The sequence below is a fragment of the Colobus angolensis genome, unplaced genomic scaffold, assembly GCF_000951035.1.
Source record: "Colobus angolensis palliatus isolate OR3802 unplaced genomic scaffold, Cang.pa_1.0 Scaffold61, whole genome shotgun sequence".
Taxonomy (NCBI): Eukaryota; Metazoa; Chordata; class Mammalia; order Primates; family Cercopithecidae; genus Colobus; species Colobus angolensis.
The window spans coordinates 8088399-8105579 of NW_012119710.1; the positions used below are offsets into that span (position 1 = coordinate 8088399).

The 17181-nt window shown below is 45.2% G+C and overlaps 1 protein-coding gene across 2 annotated transcripts in view; it reads left to right on the forward strand.

The window, feature by feature from the left end:
* The first annotated feature begins 15942 nt into the window (after positions 1-15942).
* STX3 (syntaxin 3) overlaps positions 15943-17181 on the forward strand; it is a 30631-nt gene continuing 29392 nt past the window's right edge. For both annotated transcript variants that reach the window (XM_011963503.1, XM_011963504.1), the window contains exon 1: positions 15943-16020. In XM_011963503.1, coding sequence (XP_011818893.1) covers positions 16000-16020 — 21 coding nt within the window. In that variant the 5' untranslated portion in view covers positions 15943-15999. The remainder of the gene's footprint in view (positions 16021-17181) is intronic.

Here is a 17181-nt window from a genome sequence, read left to right on the forward strand (position 1 = left end):
GTCCATCTACTTTGGAGCGTGTTACAAGTATAGCAGCTTAGGCCTCAGTCTAGCCCCGCAGAATCAGAATCTAATTATTCTTCCATTTCCCCAGGTGATTCACGGGCACATTACAGTTTGGGAAGTACTGGACTGGATTAGAACTGGGGTTGCCTCCTGGCTCCACTGCTTACTGGCAATCCCTTAAACTCCCAGCCTAAGTTTTGTCATTTGTAAAATGGGTAGTTCTGAGGTGGAAAAGCAGCAGAACATGCATAAGAACACTTTTATGGTGCATGGCACGGGGGACTTAATAAATGGTGAAATATGCTAATAACTGTGAGTGCTCTATGGAAAATGCAGATGTCAGGGACTGTTGGGATGATGTAACAAGAGTTTATCCTTTTCCTCGCTTGCTTGGATGAGACCTTCATGTCTGTTTCACCTGTTCTGGGTAGCAGGGCTGCAGAGGAGGCAGGGAGCTGGGGAAGTGAGAAGCAAAGGGACAGGTGTCTATTGTGGGAGTGGCCTCCCTGCCTCAGTCCTGTGCTTAGTCATCTGAGCCTCACAGCGTCCAGGTTATGGATGGGGCAGAGTTTATTGCCCCTGTTTTATAGATGGGGAAACTGGTACTCACGGGGTAGGAGGGATGCCCCAGGACACAGAACCAGGCAAGGCACCAGCAGGAGAGGAACCCAGGCTCCTGACACTCTCCACGGTGCTCCTTCCCTTGAAGCTCGCTGGCTGGGAAGGCAGAAGGAAAAGAAGAGTACAATTTTGAAGATCACTCTGTGTCAGCACGTTCAGCAACCATAAAAAAGTACAAAACTGAACAGCAGACTCTTCCATTTGTTAGGAAATCCATTTCCAGAGGAAGATACTCCATGGCCCCTTTCAGTAGCTCATTGTCAACGATGAGCAGAGAGTCTTAACTGAGCTTTCAGTTCCAAGAATAAATTTAATTTGCTTGGGAACCCTGAGCAAGTCTCTTTGCTTCTCCTGGGTGCCTCATGGTTACCCTCTGTAAAGTGGAATTAATGATAGGTTTCCTGCCCTTCCCTCTTGGGGATGTGGTGAAAGTGAGACTGGAGATGATGGTGTTATTATGGGAGGATTGTTCTGAAATCACAGGGTGGCTTCTGTAGCGTTTTGGAGCAGATGCATGGCAGCGCGGGACAAAGGGACACAGGTGGCAGGTTCCAAGACTCTGATCGCTGTGTTTCTTTGGGTCGCTTAACTTCTCTGCTTCTCAATTTCTCCTTTGTACAACAAGGAATTTAGTTGATCTCAGAAGTCCCTTCTGGTGGTGTTACAGGTTTTTCTGTGAAGACTGTTAAGGTTGATGTAGATTTTGATGTCAATTCACCTCCTCTTATCCCCTCTCCCCAGCCAGACTCCCAGGGATCACCCTCACTGAAACAAGATATGCATCTTCTCCCTCTGATATCCATTATCAATTAGAAGCATTTGTCAACCTTCATGAAACAAATTGCACATTGAGCAGCCTATGCAATCTCTTTCTGTGGTGTTCTTTCTAAGTCCTGGGGAGGGGAGATGGTAACTGCCTCCTGATAGCTGGAGGGCTTTCGTGCCCGAGATTGGCTTCGCTCTGGGTAGATACAAGGAGAACATATGGGGTTGATGGGTAGAAATGAGGAATCTGTAAGAAAGCATTTTTAGTAGACAGAGCTGCCCAAGGATGGAGTAGATGGTGTACCTTCCAGCATGGGAAGGAGGCAAGAAGCTTGTTGGGAGGTTGAATGTTGTAGGAATTTGAGCATCTCTTGGAGGGGAGGTGAACTAGGAGATACAAGGCCTTCACCAACCTTAAGAATGTGTGGTTTTATAAAATGCTTAATTGTCTGTGAGCCTGTCCTAAGGCTTTGAAGTCTACAGGGACTGAGGCCTCAGAGTTGCCCCTGTAAAGTGGATCATCACCCTTTTCCCATAGGATCATTGTGAGGGTAAAATGAGATAATCCATGACAATCACCCACCACTGTTATTGTGAGTTCTTCTGTCTTGGCCTACTGGTATCAGTGTCCACACAGAAGGGCCTCCCTTCCTAAGGCCATGGTCACAAGACCTGACTCACCTGGTCTCATCTTGTCTCATCTCTTGCACTGCTCTTCCTGGCGGGTTCCCTCAACAGCCTGCTTCTTCAGTGACAGAGGACAGGCTTGCCAGGAATGTGCAGTACCTCTACCTAGCTTATCCCAGGACATGGTTTTTTCTGACTTCTCAGCAGCTGAACTTTGAATCTGCTGAGTCCAGACAGTCCCTGCTCTAGTGATCTTTTGCATGGCCCTGTTTTCATCCAGTAAACATTTGCTGAGTACTGAGTACCTACTGTGTGCCAGTCCTTGCACTAGATGCTGGAGTGTAGTGGTGGTAAACTCATGTTCCTGGCCCTTAGAAAGTTCGTGGTCAGGTAGGAAGAAGCAGAAGAAATAGACATGAGGATATCATCCTTGTGATAGAAGCAACCACAGGCAGACCCTGTTGGCCAATCTTTGGAAGATGAGAGACGGGCATGAGGCTTTGGGTGGGTTCCCAAGACGAAGTAATGGTTGAGCTCAGCTGCTTCTTCCAGCCCAATCTGACCTTTTCAGATATGTAAAGGTGGTTGGAGATATGTGAGGTACTTTACGTACCAGATACGTAAAGGTACCTTGTATCTAATCCTCTCAACCCTGCAATGCAGAGTGGGTTTTTCTATTAGTCTTATTCTACAAGTGAGTAAATTGAGGCTTAACAAGAAAGGCAAGGATCTTCGATTGTCTTAATCACTCTCCCATTGGTGTATAAACCATCAAGCACATAAAAAACTCAAGGGAGCATCGGCAGAGTCGCATGTGTATAGTACCTGCTGACCACCATGATCAGAGCTTTGTGACCTCTGTGTGCCTAGCATCCTGCTGGGCATCAGGTTTAGGCAGGATTGACAAAGTCCTAGTGTCAAAGGGTAAATGATCACATAGAGAAAACAAAGACATTTAGTACATGACAAGACAACCAACAGTAATCAAAGGGAGATGATGGTAATGGAGAAGCCAGTGATGTATGGAATAGAGGCTGAAGCCTTTGGGCCCCCTTAGAGACTGATCTATAGAGGGCTAGAAATGATGTGGATGGAATGGCCCTTCAAAGACCAGCACTAATAGGACACACTAATAAAATCAACCACCTGGGGCTCTAAAGGCCAGACTGACTTTTTACTCTCTCTGTGTCTTTCTGCTTCCTAAATGGCTGTTGTTGGCCTCCTTCCCCACTGGAAGCTCCAGAATCTTTGTGGAATCATAGTTCCTTAGGATAACATTATAACCCCATCAGAAACGTGGAGCTGTGTACTTCCCCTTTAAAGCTTAATTTGTTAATAAATATTTATTGAGCCGCTTTTATGTGCCAGGTGCTTTGGATCATAACTGGTCCTTAACATACCAGTCTGCACTTCATTGAGATTCTGTCCTTCTCCAGTCATAAAATTTCATACAAGTCAGGATTCCTGCCTCCCCTCTTCTCTGTACCTGGGAGGATTCATTCTCTGGAAGAGCTGTTTTTCTGTGAGCAGACGGGAAGCAGAGCGGAGAGTGATGGGGATTGAGTGGGGATTATAGCCCCATCAGCCAGAGGCCAGAAAATGCGTGGATGAGAGAAGGAGATTAATTTTATTTTTATTCCTGTGAGTGTGGGGGAAGTAGGGGGAATTGGCAGGAGCTAAGGGAGGGACACTTGTTCATCCTGTCCTCTCTCTCCTCCAAAGCTTCTTCCCTGCCTTTTGTCAAAATTTCTACCCATCTTCCAAAACTCATTCTTTATAGGTAGTAGTGTTCTCTAACTGCAACCTAGAATACTCTCCTCCATTCTTGCAGCTCTCATGGGGTACATGTTGCTTTAAAGTGGGTTGTGTTTTTTCTTTTGTTTTGTCTCTGTTTTTTTTTGTTACCGTGGAGTGGGTTTGAAACCACTGTCCACTGCTTTTTATAAGTTGGACCCTTTATCTGCTAGGTTCTTTTGTCTTTAAGGTCAATGTTTCTAGTACTTCTCACCCTATCATTTACAATGACAATGATCATTTATTGAGCAGCTACTATTGGACAGACTTGTGCTATGTACCTTACATACCTTGTTTCTAATTCTCTCAACCCTGCAAGGCAAAGTGGGTTTTTATATTATTCTCATTTTACAAGCAAGGGAATTGGGATATTATTCTCACTTTACAAGTGAAGGAATTGAGGCTCAGATTTGACTGAGATCCCCATCTGGGAAGTGGTGGGCTCAAGAGTTGAACATGTGTGTCTTGCTTCTTCATATCACCTTACACTGTATTTGATCGTCTCCCTAATTGCACTATATGCCTCTGATGCAACAGTAGTTCAGTTATCATAGTCCTCTGGAGCCCCAGTGCCTAGCACTCTGCATGGTAGGCATGTATTAAACATTTGTCTCTTAGTTGATCAACAACAGCTTGACCCTTAAACATCCTTTACTCATTATTATGACTTTTTTTTCTTGCTCCATTCCCTGTGGGCTGGTGAACTTTTACCTACCTGAAGTGGAACATTTACTGAGGAAACCCATATGTTTGCTAATGAAGCCAGAACTTACAGGTCCATCCTTAAGGACGGAGTTCCAAGGCTCCTCAAACACCTAGCCCAAGATGACATGGAAGGTTGCCCCTATTTAGAAAGACAATGAAGGCAAAGATGTGGCTACCATGGTGAAAACTTAGCTACTCCATTCTTCTCCTGGCAAAATCCTACCTATCTCCAAAGTCTCAGTTCCAGTGTCATCCAGCTTCCCAGGCTGACAGCACTGACCATGCCTTTCCTTGGACCCCACAAACTTTATTTTTGGTGGTATATACAAATAGCCACATGGTATTGCAATTGCAGATACCATTGGCTCTGTTAGTTCTTGTGCTCTGGGAGAGCAGAGATCACGTGTGTCTCATTCTCTCTTGTACCTTCCCAGCCCAAAGCCTGTAAAGCTGTAAACTAAACTGTCCCACTGATGAATGGGGATATTCTGTAAATGTATTTGCCTGCAGATTCTGTAGTCCTTGAGGGGCCTTACCTCCAGCCACCTTTATGTTAGGCCCCTCTGCAACTACCCCCACCCCATCTCCTCTCTCAGGGCAGCCTGCTTTTTGGCATTGGACCATTTCCATGGCAACTTTCCCCAGTCTCCACCTGGAAACTGTGTGAAATTCAACCCCCACCTAAAGAGATTAGTGGAGCAAATACTGTCTGGGTGTGTTCAGCTGTCTGGGTTAGGACAGCTCGGTATGGCATCAGGATTTTTTTTTTTTTTTTAATAAATTTTTAAATTTTAGCCTACTTTCAGATTTACAGAAAAGTTGCAGAGATAGTACAGAGAGTTCCTGTCTAGTCCTCTCCTGGTTCCCTAACTTGGTCACATTTTATACTACAGTGTATACTTAGCAAAACTAAGAGACTTATATTGGTATTTACATTACTAGTCACCCAACTCCAGACTTCATTTGGATTTCACTAGTTGTTCCACTAATGTCCTCTTTCTGTTCTTCTCACCCTGAGTGGCCTTCTTATAGGTTTCCTTGGGGTAAATCCACTCATTCCTCAAAATTTATCCAAGGAGTCACTTCTGCCAACATTCTCTAATAAGCTTCCATCTTCCCCAGGCTCGACCTTGGATTCAGGCAAGGTTGGGCACTGCGTCTTCTCTTGGGTGTATAATTCCCTGGGCTAAGCACTGTCCTCACGTGTCATGTGGTGTTGTCTCTCATGGACTGTTGCTTGGCAGATGTTAGGTGTACAATAAATACTGCTGGCTGAATGAATGAACAAATGAATCTGTTACTTTGCATGGAGCATTGTGGCTGTGCTGATGGGTGATGAGACCCTGAGATGCCTCTCTGAGTTAATGAAGGAATGAATATTGGATTAGACCACGCAGGTTTCTAATCTTGGCTGTGTTCCTTATTAACTATGTGATTCTGGATGAATTAACCTTCCTAGCCACAGATTCCTTGTTAGTATACATAACGTCTACCTAGAGGGCCTTTCCCCCCTCTTCTTCCTTTCTTGGGACTTTTTATCCTTCTTCTCTAGACCCACCTCAGGTCTGGAGAAGCAAAAGCAGGTAGGATGACATGTGAGGATTGGACTTCAATGATTTTTGTATCCGACAAACAGAATGCAAGTTCTTTTGAAACACACATAGGAGATTAAGAAATACCATGTATTAAGACACAAAGAAAATGCCAAATCTCACAGACTAAAAGTCATATAGGCCGTTTCCTACAGTCATATAATTAGAAATTAATACAATAATTGTTCTCCCTAGGTGAATCCATTTTGGAAATGTAAGAATGCCTTACTAAATAACTCTTGGGCTAAAGATAAATCAAAGTAGAAATGACAAACTATTTAGAAATAAATGATCGGCTGGTGTGGTGGCTCATGCCTGTAATCCCAGTACTTTGGGAGGCCGAGGCGGGCGGATCACCTGAGACTGGGAGTTTGAGACCATCTTGGCCAACATGGCGGAAACCCCGTCTCTACTAAAAATACAAAATTAGCCGGGCGTGGTGGCGCATGCCTGTAATCCCAGCTACTCTGGAGGTTGAGGCAGGAGAATCACTTGAACCTGGGAGGTGGAGGTTGTGGTGAGCCAAGATCGAGCCATTGCACTCCAGCCTGGGCAACAAGAGTGAAACTCTGTCTCAAAAAAAAAAAAAAAGAAAAAAAGAAAAAGAAAAAGAAATGAATGATCACAAGAGTGGTAAGTATCAAAATTTGGGAGAAGTAGTGGAAGAAAAATTGAGAGGGAGCTCTGTTTCTTTAAAAGCATATAGTAGAAAAATGACAGATTTAAAGCACGTGAGGTAAATGCCAGTGAATACATGAAATTCTCTCCTCCTGGGACATCTAGTGTCACTGTCTAAGAATTGGCATTAGAATTGCATCTTTGACAGAAACTCTTTGCAAAAACAAGGCCCAATTTTCTGTTTTAGATGGCACGATCTTGGGCATTTAATACGTGCCTAGCATTGCTCTAAACATGTCACGTGTAGTACTGATTTAATCCTTGCAACAATTCTATGAGCAGATTATTCTTGTCATGTCACAAATGAAGAAACTGAGGCACAGAGAGGTTAAGTAACCTGTTTAGGACCATATAGCTCTTAAATGGTAGAGCCAAGTTTTCAGCTCTATATCTCTGTAGAGGTACAGAGATACATCTGACTGCCTGAGTTGGATTATATGCACTGGTATCTTTTTCACTCATGCATATAGGTTAATCCAATTTAGTTTTATGGATATTGTGGCATCCTCTGAAATGAGCAAGAGCGTGTTCACTGAGCCTGAGTGGGGAGGGCGCCTTCAAGTGCGTGTGGTGGGGAACAGCAGGAGCCCTGGGCTCCCACAGACTTGACTGTGAGTCCTAATGAGGTCATTTATTAGCTGAATCATTTTGGATGAATTATTTAGTTAAGCAGTTGTCTCATCTAAAAATGGGGAAAGTAATATTTGTCCCTCATAGGGTTAATGTGAGAATGAATATATTTGAAACCACAAAAGTACCTGCAACAACACACACGCACATTATCTATTATTATTATTGTTAGGGCATACTGAGTGGAGTGGGGTCCTCAGGGACCTTGGCTCTTGTCCAGTCGTCCACTGGCTCACTGGCCTTGGGCTCACTGATAGGATTTATTCTGCAGTGTCTTCATCTTTCAAGTCGGGCTAATTCTTTCCTCCAGTTGTTCAGCTAGAGCTTTCTTCAAAGTAAAAGTGTGAGGCTCACTTAGGATATCATTATCTGTCGATTTCCTCTTGATTTCATCTGATGAGTGTGTTGGGGAAGATGGAATTAAGTGAAAAGGGGAAGTGTGCCCTCTGAGAGGGTTTCACTGGAAGAGAAAGCACAGCTTAGTGAGAGAACTGGGCACTGGAGAAGAGTCATTTGACTCTTTACATAGGAAACACCATGGGGTGCCTGTTGAGAACCTACACTCAGAATTTCTGGCTCTTGAAAGAAGAGGGACTGGAAAAACCAGATGTTGGGCAGTGTGTGCATGTGTGTGTGTGTGTGTCTGTGTCTGTGTAACCTTTGTAAGTGGTGGTGTTTGTCTTTAGGAGTCCCCAGACCCTTATCTGGAAGGAGGCAGTTGGTAGAAGTGGGTAGCAAGGACAAGATGACAAGATAAACCAGGTGTCAGGCTGGGTGTGGTGGCTCATGCCTGTATATCCCAGCACTTTGGGAGACCGTGGTGGATGGATCACCTGAGGTCAGAAGTCCAAGACCAACCTGAGCAACATGGTGAAACCCTGTCTCTACTAAAAATAGAAAAATTAGCTGGGTGTGGTGGTGTGCGCCTGTAATCCCAGCTATTTGGGAGGCTGAGGCAGGAGAATCACTTGAACACAGGAGGCAGAGGCTGCAGTGAACCGAGATTGCACCACTGTACTCCAGCCTGGGATATAGAGCAAGGCTCTGTCTCAAACAAACAAACAAACAAACAAACAAAAAACAACAAAAAAATCCAGGTGTGTCATTGTCTCTTTGAGTTAAATTTATTGGGAGATAATCTGGATTTATAAAGAAGCATCTGTGTCTCCAGGGCAAATAATTGTTTAAATTTGGAGAAGAGAAGGTGCAAGAATTTGTACTCGCTTGGTTGTGCCAGGAGGGGTGCTGCCCCACCGGCCCACAAACCTTCAGTGCCCCACTGTGGGAAGTTAAGGACCATATATACACTTTCCCGGCTGTTATTTCTTTGACCCAGAAACTTTCCTGGGGGCTCTTGGGCTTTCTGCCTTGTCCTGGGACCCCTTTGTCTCCCTGGGGTCTGGCACCTGTGGCAGGAAGAGAATCAGAGCTGGTGAACAGTGTACTCTTCATCTGGGATGACTTCCTTTTTCTTTGTCTCATTCTGCCTTGCGACTCTGGTTTGTAAAAATTCTTAAGGAGATACTGATGATTTAAACTTATGTTGCAGATGTGTTTTAACTTGGAAAGGAGGGACAGACTCTTTCTTTTTAGAAAGCACTTGTTCATCTATTTCTGTGATTTTTTCCAACCTTTTTTCTTTCTTTTGTGACAGGAAGACTCTTAAAATGAAATCTTGATTCAATCCCAGTGTATAAAGCAGATAAAAGTAAAGCTCTGCAGATTGAAGAGGCGGTGAGGCTCAGGACGGCTACGCCCCCTCATTGGCTCCCCACTCCCTGAGTACCCTGAGTGGGGTTTCTGAGGCACATGTGAAGTATCCTGGGTTTCCACAAATCTGCACTGGAAAGCCAAGCCCCTCTTTAATTGATGAGAAAGGCCTAATGGAAACAGTAGTTGTCTCCAAAGGGCCACAGCTCCCCTCTCTCAGCCCAGGATGCTTTCTGCAGGGTTGGGCTGCTTAGCTTCTGGGCCCCAGCTGCTCTCAGTGACAGGCTGCCCTGAGCAGCGTGCAGTGCGATAAGAAGGGCTTAGGTCAGATGACTTAAGCTTGAGCCCTGTTTCGGCAAATCAGTAGCTGGGAGACCTTGAATAACTTATACCTTCTCTGACCTGCACGTTCTCAACTACATACTGCAGATGGGATTCAGTGACATGGTGTACACGAAGCAGCTAGTGTCTTGTGGCCACCTAGCACCTACTAGGGGCTCTATGGGTTGCAGGTATTTTTATAAATTATATGAGCTAACGGAGAGAGGAACCTGTGGTCAGATAGACTAACAATGATAGAGGAGGCAGTTGAGACAAAGACAGCCTTGAGAGACGGGAATTGCAGTTCAGTTGCCTGAGGTTGCATTCTGGGCCCCTGAACTCTTTCTACTTTCTGTCCAGAGAGGAGGTCGTAGCCCTGGCTGTCCTTTCTGGATTTGTGGGCACACTTGAGGGGTAGGGTCGGGGGAAATAGATCCCAGGTTGGAGTTGTGTTGCCTAAGTCATTGGTGATGTCTCTCATCTCCTGGGGCGAGAGGCATCTGGAGGTTGGGGAGGGGAGGAAGTGGATGGCTGGGCTTGTGGTTTCCTTGTATGTTTTTTATTGTGGCTGATATTGCAGCTCCTGTAATGTTCCTATTACCACATACGTTGATTCTTTGATAAAAATGCTGAAGTTCTCTTCTTGGCTAAGCTCAGTCATGGGGGCTGAAGATAAGGGCGTTGTGTGCTTTCCTTGCCCTTGGATTCTGATGCCTCCAGATCTGCAAGACAGCACATGTGTGTCAGAAGGGCAGGAGCCCTTGCCCTGGGATTGGTTGAGCTTGCTCTGTAGGGAAGTCTGCTGGCAGCTGCAGTTTCATGTGACTCCAGATAACATGCGACGATGGCCTCTTCCTTGAATTTTCGGATCTGGACCAAACTTTGTTGTTGTTATTTTGTATTTTTGGAAGTGGCGTGCTACAGTGGGAAAAACTCTGCATGGGAAAATGGAAATCCAGAAACCTGGGTTCTATTCCTTTCTGTGTCAGTAACTCATTATTTCGTCTTGGGCCTTGGTTTCCCCCCTGGTTTCTGTCCAGACCTCCTCTCTGAACAGAAAGTAAAAGAGTTTAGGGGCCCAGAATGCAACCTCAACGTTTCTCCTTTTCTAACTGAGGGGATTTGATGGTAAAATCTTTAACATTGCATTCAGCTCTGAAAGTCCTATATCTAAAGATACTCACATCCAGGTCAAAGCTATACAGAAGTTGACTTGGCTAGATCTTATATATGGTTGCTTTGTTGAGTTCTTACCGTGTGCTCTACATTCCATGGGGAACTTTAAAATATTATATTGAATTCTTACAGCATGCCTGGTAGGTAGCATATATTTTTTTATAGAAGAAGGAGGCAGGGAAGAGGGGTGGATTTTGCAGGGATTCTCTCTGTTGCAGTAAAACCAAAGAGTACATTTTGGCAGTGCTGGTAGGCATGCAGTCACATTGCATGTGACAGGCAGATTCAGTCAGTTGATTTCAACTTCAGCTTTCTGTGTGCCCAGCCCTGTGTCAGGTGTGCAGGAGCTACTAGTAACACTTAAGAGATAATATCCCTGACCTCAAGTTGGTTAAAACTGAGCTTGAAGTTGAGATGGCAACTCATAAAACTATTTGTTAAACACGAAGTGGGGCAAGTTTGGTGGGAGAAATGGAACCTGAGCTGGGCCTTGAGAGTTGGATTTGGATAGCAGAGGAGTATATGAATATTGGCTGTGGTTGGGAATAAGGGGACATAGTGCTAATATGACTATTGGTGGTGGTTAAGAATGAGAGGGCATGGTATTAAGAAAGCCCAGGAGCAGGAAGCAATGGGATGTGTGCAGAAGACAGTGAGGAGATCAAATTGATGAACAGAAGGTGCCTGGGGGAGAAGGGTGGGAATACAGCTAAATGCATAAATACAGTCCGCTTCCAGAGGATTGTGACAGACAAGCTGAGGACTTTTACACAGTAATTAATAGGGAACCATCATGTATTGGGAAACAGGGATGTAATGGGATTGGACCAGAGAGATAATGGTGGTGGGGATGGGCAGGAGGCTGTTGCAGTGGTATAGGGTCTGCTACTCAAGCAAGGTCCAAAAATACTCTATTATTCCTATTATATAGATGAGGAGATTGAGGCTCAGAGGTGTGTTACATGTATGTAACTTTAAGGGGAGGTAGCAGTGTGGTTTTGTTACATGGCTATATTGCATAGTGGTGAGGTCTGAGCTTTTAGTGTATCCATCATCCAAATATTATACATTGTATCCATTAAGTAATTTCTTGTCATCTATTCCCCTGCCATGTCTGTCTACCTCTATCTATCTATCAATCAATCAATCAATCAATCAATCAATCACATTTCTTTATCCAATCATCCATTGACGGATACTTAGGTTGATTCCATATTTTTGAGGTTCAGAGGGGTTAAACCATCTGTTTAATGTTCAGTAAGTAGCATGCGATGGACCGTGGTATAGAGCCCTGGCCATTATGTTGCCATGGAGCCGATCTTACTGACTTAGCCTTTAGTTTGAGAACTTCCTGTGGAGGAGGAGGAGGAGGAGGAGGAGGATGAGGATGAGGATGGATGCAGACAGTGATGACTCACAGGGGATTCTGCTCATGTACAGCCACATCTTTTCAGCGGGGCAGCAGGGTTAGGCGCTGATATATGCCTGGTATTGTGCTTTCCATGTGTGATCTCTTTCGGTCCTCATAAAGGTCATAAGGTCTGTGGGGGTATTACTACTTACAGGTTAGAAACTCCGAGAGGTTCGGGACTTGACTGAGGCATCCCAGCCAGTAATTGGTAACAGCAGGTTTTGGACCTAGGTTTCCCTTTGCCCATTTCACAGATTCTCACTGAAGGCCACCAGGCTGCCTGGCTAGATCTGCTCAAAGCCAAGAAGTAGCCATTGTGCATGTGGGGAATCCCTGTACGGATACTAGGAGGTCTCGAGAACTTACGTCATGATGGAGTGATTGGTGTCTACCTCTCGTCTCCAGGTCATAGTTGTTCCCAGCTGCTGGAAACTTCCTTTAATCCATCCCGTGATGGTAGCCTCTTCCCATTTCCTTAACACATGTGTTTGAAGACTGAATTGATGTCTTGTAGGGTATGCATGTGTATGTGTGTGTGTGTTTGCGTGTGTGGGGGGAGGGTGTGTGGGTGTACATGTGGAGGGGGTGTGTTGGAGTGTGGGTGTATGTGTGTAGTGGGGTGTGGGTTGTGGGTGTGGGTGTGTGTGTGGGAGCTTGTAGATGTGTGTGGGAGGGTTATGAGTGTGTGTGTGGGTGTGGGTGTATGTGTGGAGTGTGTGTATGTGGAATGGGTGTGTGTGTGGAGTGTGTGTAGGGTGTGTGTGTATGGAATGGGTGTGGGTGTATGTGTGGAGTGTGTGTATGTGTGTAGCGTGTGTGTATAGGGTATGTGTGTAAGGGGTGTGTGTGTACTGTGTGTGTATGAAGGGTATATGAAGGGGTATGGGTGTATGTGTGGAATGTACGTGTATAGGGTGTGTGTATGTGGAGTGTATGTGGCTGAGTATATGTGTGGAATGTATGTGTGTAGGGTGTGTGTTTATGTGTAGGGTGTGCGTATGTGGAGTGTGGGTGGGCGGGTGCATGCGTGGAGTGTGTGTATGTATAGGGTGTGTGTGTATGTGGAGTGTGGGTGGGTGGGTATACTTGAGGTCTGTCCCCTCAGTCATTCTCTAGATGACTCTGAAGAAAGGATACTCCCCAAAAAGCTTATTAACTCACTCTCCTAGAGGAGACTGGGTTACATTAAACTTCTTGGGAGCTGGAACTCTCTAGAGGTTGCTGAGGGGCCTGAGAGTTGGTGATACTTGATGAAGGGAACATTTTGTCTCAAACTTTAGAAGGTGAATCCTGGCTGCCAGTCTCTGTGGAAGCTAGTTATTTATTCAGCTAAAATTGGTTAAATTTCTATTATATGCCTGGTACAGGCTGAGCACTCAGGAAATGTGGAATAAATGAATTAATGACAAGTACAGTGCTCAGTTTTAATTGCAAGTGACAAAACCCAAGTGTGGCTAAATGAACTTAAAAAGACATATTAGGAGGATCCTGTTGAACTCATTGAAAGAAGACTAGGGAAGATCTGTAGAACCTGCCCAAAGCCAAGGGATGTTGTGGGAAGCATGGAAACAAGGGCAGCTCCTGGAATTTCACTGACATCTCTTGGGGCAGCCATCGACTGACTCGGGCCCATTCACTTCAGACTCCTGTTACAATTCAGATTCCTCAGGGAGCTTGGGTCGTGGTTGATCGCCTCCCCCAAATCATGTGGAGGGCGTGAGGGGTTGCTCCACAGAGGAAGGTGTTTTGAGCAGACACAGACACACATATAAGTATCCACTCTGGCTGGGTGCAGTGGCTCACAGCTAGAATCCCAGCACTTTGGGAAGCTGAGGCGGGTGGATTACTTGAGACCAGGATTTTGAGACCAGCTTGGGGAACTTAGTGAGACCCCCGTCCCTACAAAAAAATAAAAAAATGTAGCCGGGCCTGGTGGTGCATGCCTGCAGTCCTAGCTATTTGGGAGGCTGAGGCAGGAGGATCACTTGGGCCCAGGAGGTTGAAGGTGGGGTGAGCTGTAATTGCACCACTGCATTCCAGCCTGGGCAACAGAGTGAGTCCTCCTCCGTAAACTTGCCCCTCCCCCGCCCACGCGGACCACCCCAAAGTATCTACTGTAACAGAATCTCCAGGAGTTTGTAGTCGGTGTGGAAAGACAGGTGAGTAAAGGGGTGAGTAAAGGGCTGTGATGGTTGGTGTCGAAAGTTTGTGCAAACTGCCGTGGGAGCTTAGGGAGGGAGGTTTTAACTTTTGTATGCGGGAGCCATGTGCAGGTCAGGCATAGAGAGGTTGTCTGAACTGAATTTTAAGGGCTAGGGAAATTTTGGTCAGTTGGACCAATGCCTTTCAGGAGGACACCTCGTGTGATAGAGTGATCTAGAAGAATGGTGTGTCCAGGAAATGGTGTGTCCAAGTGCTTGCTTGGTCTAGAGTGTGCATCATAGAAGGAGAAGTATGGGTGGAGCTGGATCTTAAAGGGCGCCATGTGCTCTGTTAGGCACTGGGACTTCAAATTCTAGGAGTTGAGCTGTCATTGGATGATGTTACGTAGCAGAGGCACATGGTCAGTTCTGAATTTCGGGAAGATGATTGGGGAGGTGGTAGCAGTGCCCTCAAATTCAACTCCCTTGAATGTGGCTATTAAGCTGGGAATGCTGATTGTTGCAGACCAGCCAGAGAAGGAGAGGCTGGGGGAGCCGACCAAGAGACTCTCCACATGGCTGGAGAATCCCAAATAACCATAGGATTTTCCAGTAACAACTTCTGCCGTGGATTCAGGGGGATGGTGGTGGGTGAAGGAAAGAGGCTCTAGGTAGCATTCATTGCCCATGGAGTTCTGATCACTTGAGAGTGATATATCTTGGACTTAGAGGGTCAGAGGCTGCTGAAGGTTGTGAAGAAGCAGGTATGGGGGATTTATCTCCTGCCTCACCTCCACCTTTCACAACAGTCCGTTCTCTGTGCTTAGAAATCAGCGATGTGCTGTGCAGCAGCTGTCTGGGAAGAACACTGGAGAGGAATGTAGAAACAGCTCAGGCCCTTATGCTGGGTGGGAATGGAATCACTTCCTTTAGATGGCCGTGTTGTGAATTTTTACAAAGGAAGTTGAATGAGATTGAGAAAGCTTAGGTCCCCAGAGGTGGCTGGGGGCCGGGGGAGAGCTTCCTCTTTCTTATAAACAGGAGTTTCTGACAGGGAGTGACATAGCATTGTTTCCTTTGTGATAGGTGGTTTCTGAAAACAGGAAAATCTTTACTCCTAACGTGAAGATTGAAAGCTTGTGCTTTGTAGGAATTGTGTCTGGAACCTGTTCGAACAGTGTGGAGAAGAGTTTAGCAACCCTGGGGTTCAGATCCAAAAGATGAGTTCGATCCTACCTGTTGCCATGTTTTAGCTGTGTGGTTTTTGCCAAGTTACCTAACCTTCCTAAGTTTTAGGTTCCTCAACTGTGGTGAGTTACAGTAACTACCACCACCACCAAGAGCAACAAGACCTAACATGTGTTGAACTTACAGTGTACCAGGCACCATGCAAAAGCGTCCTATATTCATTATCTGTTTTATTCCTTACACAATCCTATGAAGCAGGTAGTGTTGTTATCAGCATTTAACGGATAAGGAAACGTAGGCACAAGCAAGATAGGTAACTTGCCAGTTCCTCCCTTTCTCCCCCTCACCCCCTGAAAAAACAAAAACAAAAACAAAACAGCAATTGGTAGAGCTAGGATTTAATTTCAGATGTTGAGACACCAGAGTTTGATACATCATAGAGCTGTTATGAGTTTTAAAGGAAATTACGTGTAAGATGGTTAATATAGCTCCTGGTGCTTCATGAGCATTCAATAATGTTAGCCATTTATTGTGTTTTTAGTCTCACTCTGCTCTGTTTTGCCTTTTGCAGAAGCAGTTGACACAGGATGATGATACTGATGAGGTCGAGATTGCTATCGACAACACGGCTTTTATGGACGAGTTCTTTTCTGAGGTAGGTAATCTTCCTGTATTTTTTTCTAACATAAGGAAACACTACTTCCTTAGTAAGAATAAAAAACCTTAGATTTTTCAGGGTAGTAGAGGAAGGTCACAGTCTTTTTTTAGGGTGGGATGGCCAGACAAAGAAATTAAAATGACATTCTTTTCAATATTTACTTGAATCTGGGTTTTAAAAAATCTTGTTAAGAAAGTCAGCAGAGGGTCAATTATATGTAATTGAAGAGATGCTTTTAAAGTCTTACGCCGCATGACAACATTTTAATGATATCCTTTCTTGCTTTAAGTACATAACAATTACAGAATCAACCATAGGATCACAACCATGAGTATAAAACATTGCATCTTTAGGCTTGTGATTCAGATACATCAAATGTGTAGTTTTGAAAATTTTTGGGCCGGGCATGGTGACTCACGCCTACACCCAGCACTTTGGGAGGCCAAGGCAGGTGGATCACTTGAGGTCAGGAGTTTGAGACCAACCTGGCCAACATGGCGAAACCCTGCCTCTACTAAAAATACAAAAATTAGCCAGATGCACCTGTAATCCCAGCTACTTGGGAGGCTGAGGCAAGAGAATCACTTGAACCCAGGAGGCAGTTTGCAATGAGCCGAGATCGCATCACTGCACTCCAGCCTGGGCGACAGAGTGAGACTCCGTCTAAAAACAAAAAATTGTGGTCCCTCTGACTTAATTCTAGTGGTAACTGAGAAACCAAAACTACCAGTTTTGTAAAAGTTCAACAGGGGCAAAAATGGGTTCATGTCTGCAGATCCGCGTATTCTGATCTTAAAGGTCCTTGATGGGACGGTGCTATGATAGGTAGGTGGTGGAGGAAAGCTTGTAGAGGCAAGTGGATGAAAACACTGGCTTTGGAGCTGGGTGAACTTGGGCCAAGATCTCAGCCCTGCTTCTGAGAAGCTGTTGATTTCATGAACATTCCTTAACAATCTGTGTCTGGGCTTCCTTACCTGTAATTAGCAATGAAAATGTGATTTCCTTTAGGTAGAATCACCTGAGCCCAGGAGTTTGGGGCTGCAATGAGCTATGATCATGCCACTGCACTCTAGCCTGGGTGACAGAGTGAGACCTTGTCCCCTAAAAAAAAAAAAGGCCGGGCGCGGTGGCTCAAGCCTGTAATCCCAGCACTTTGGG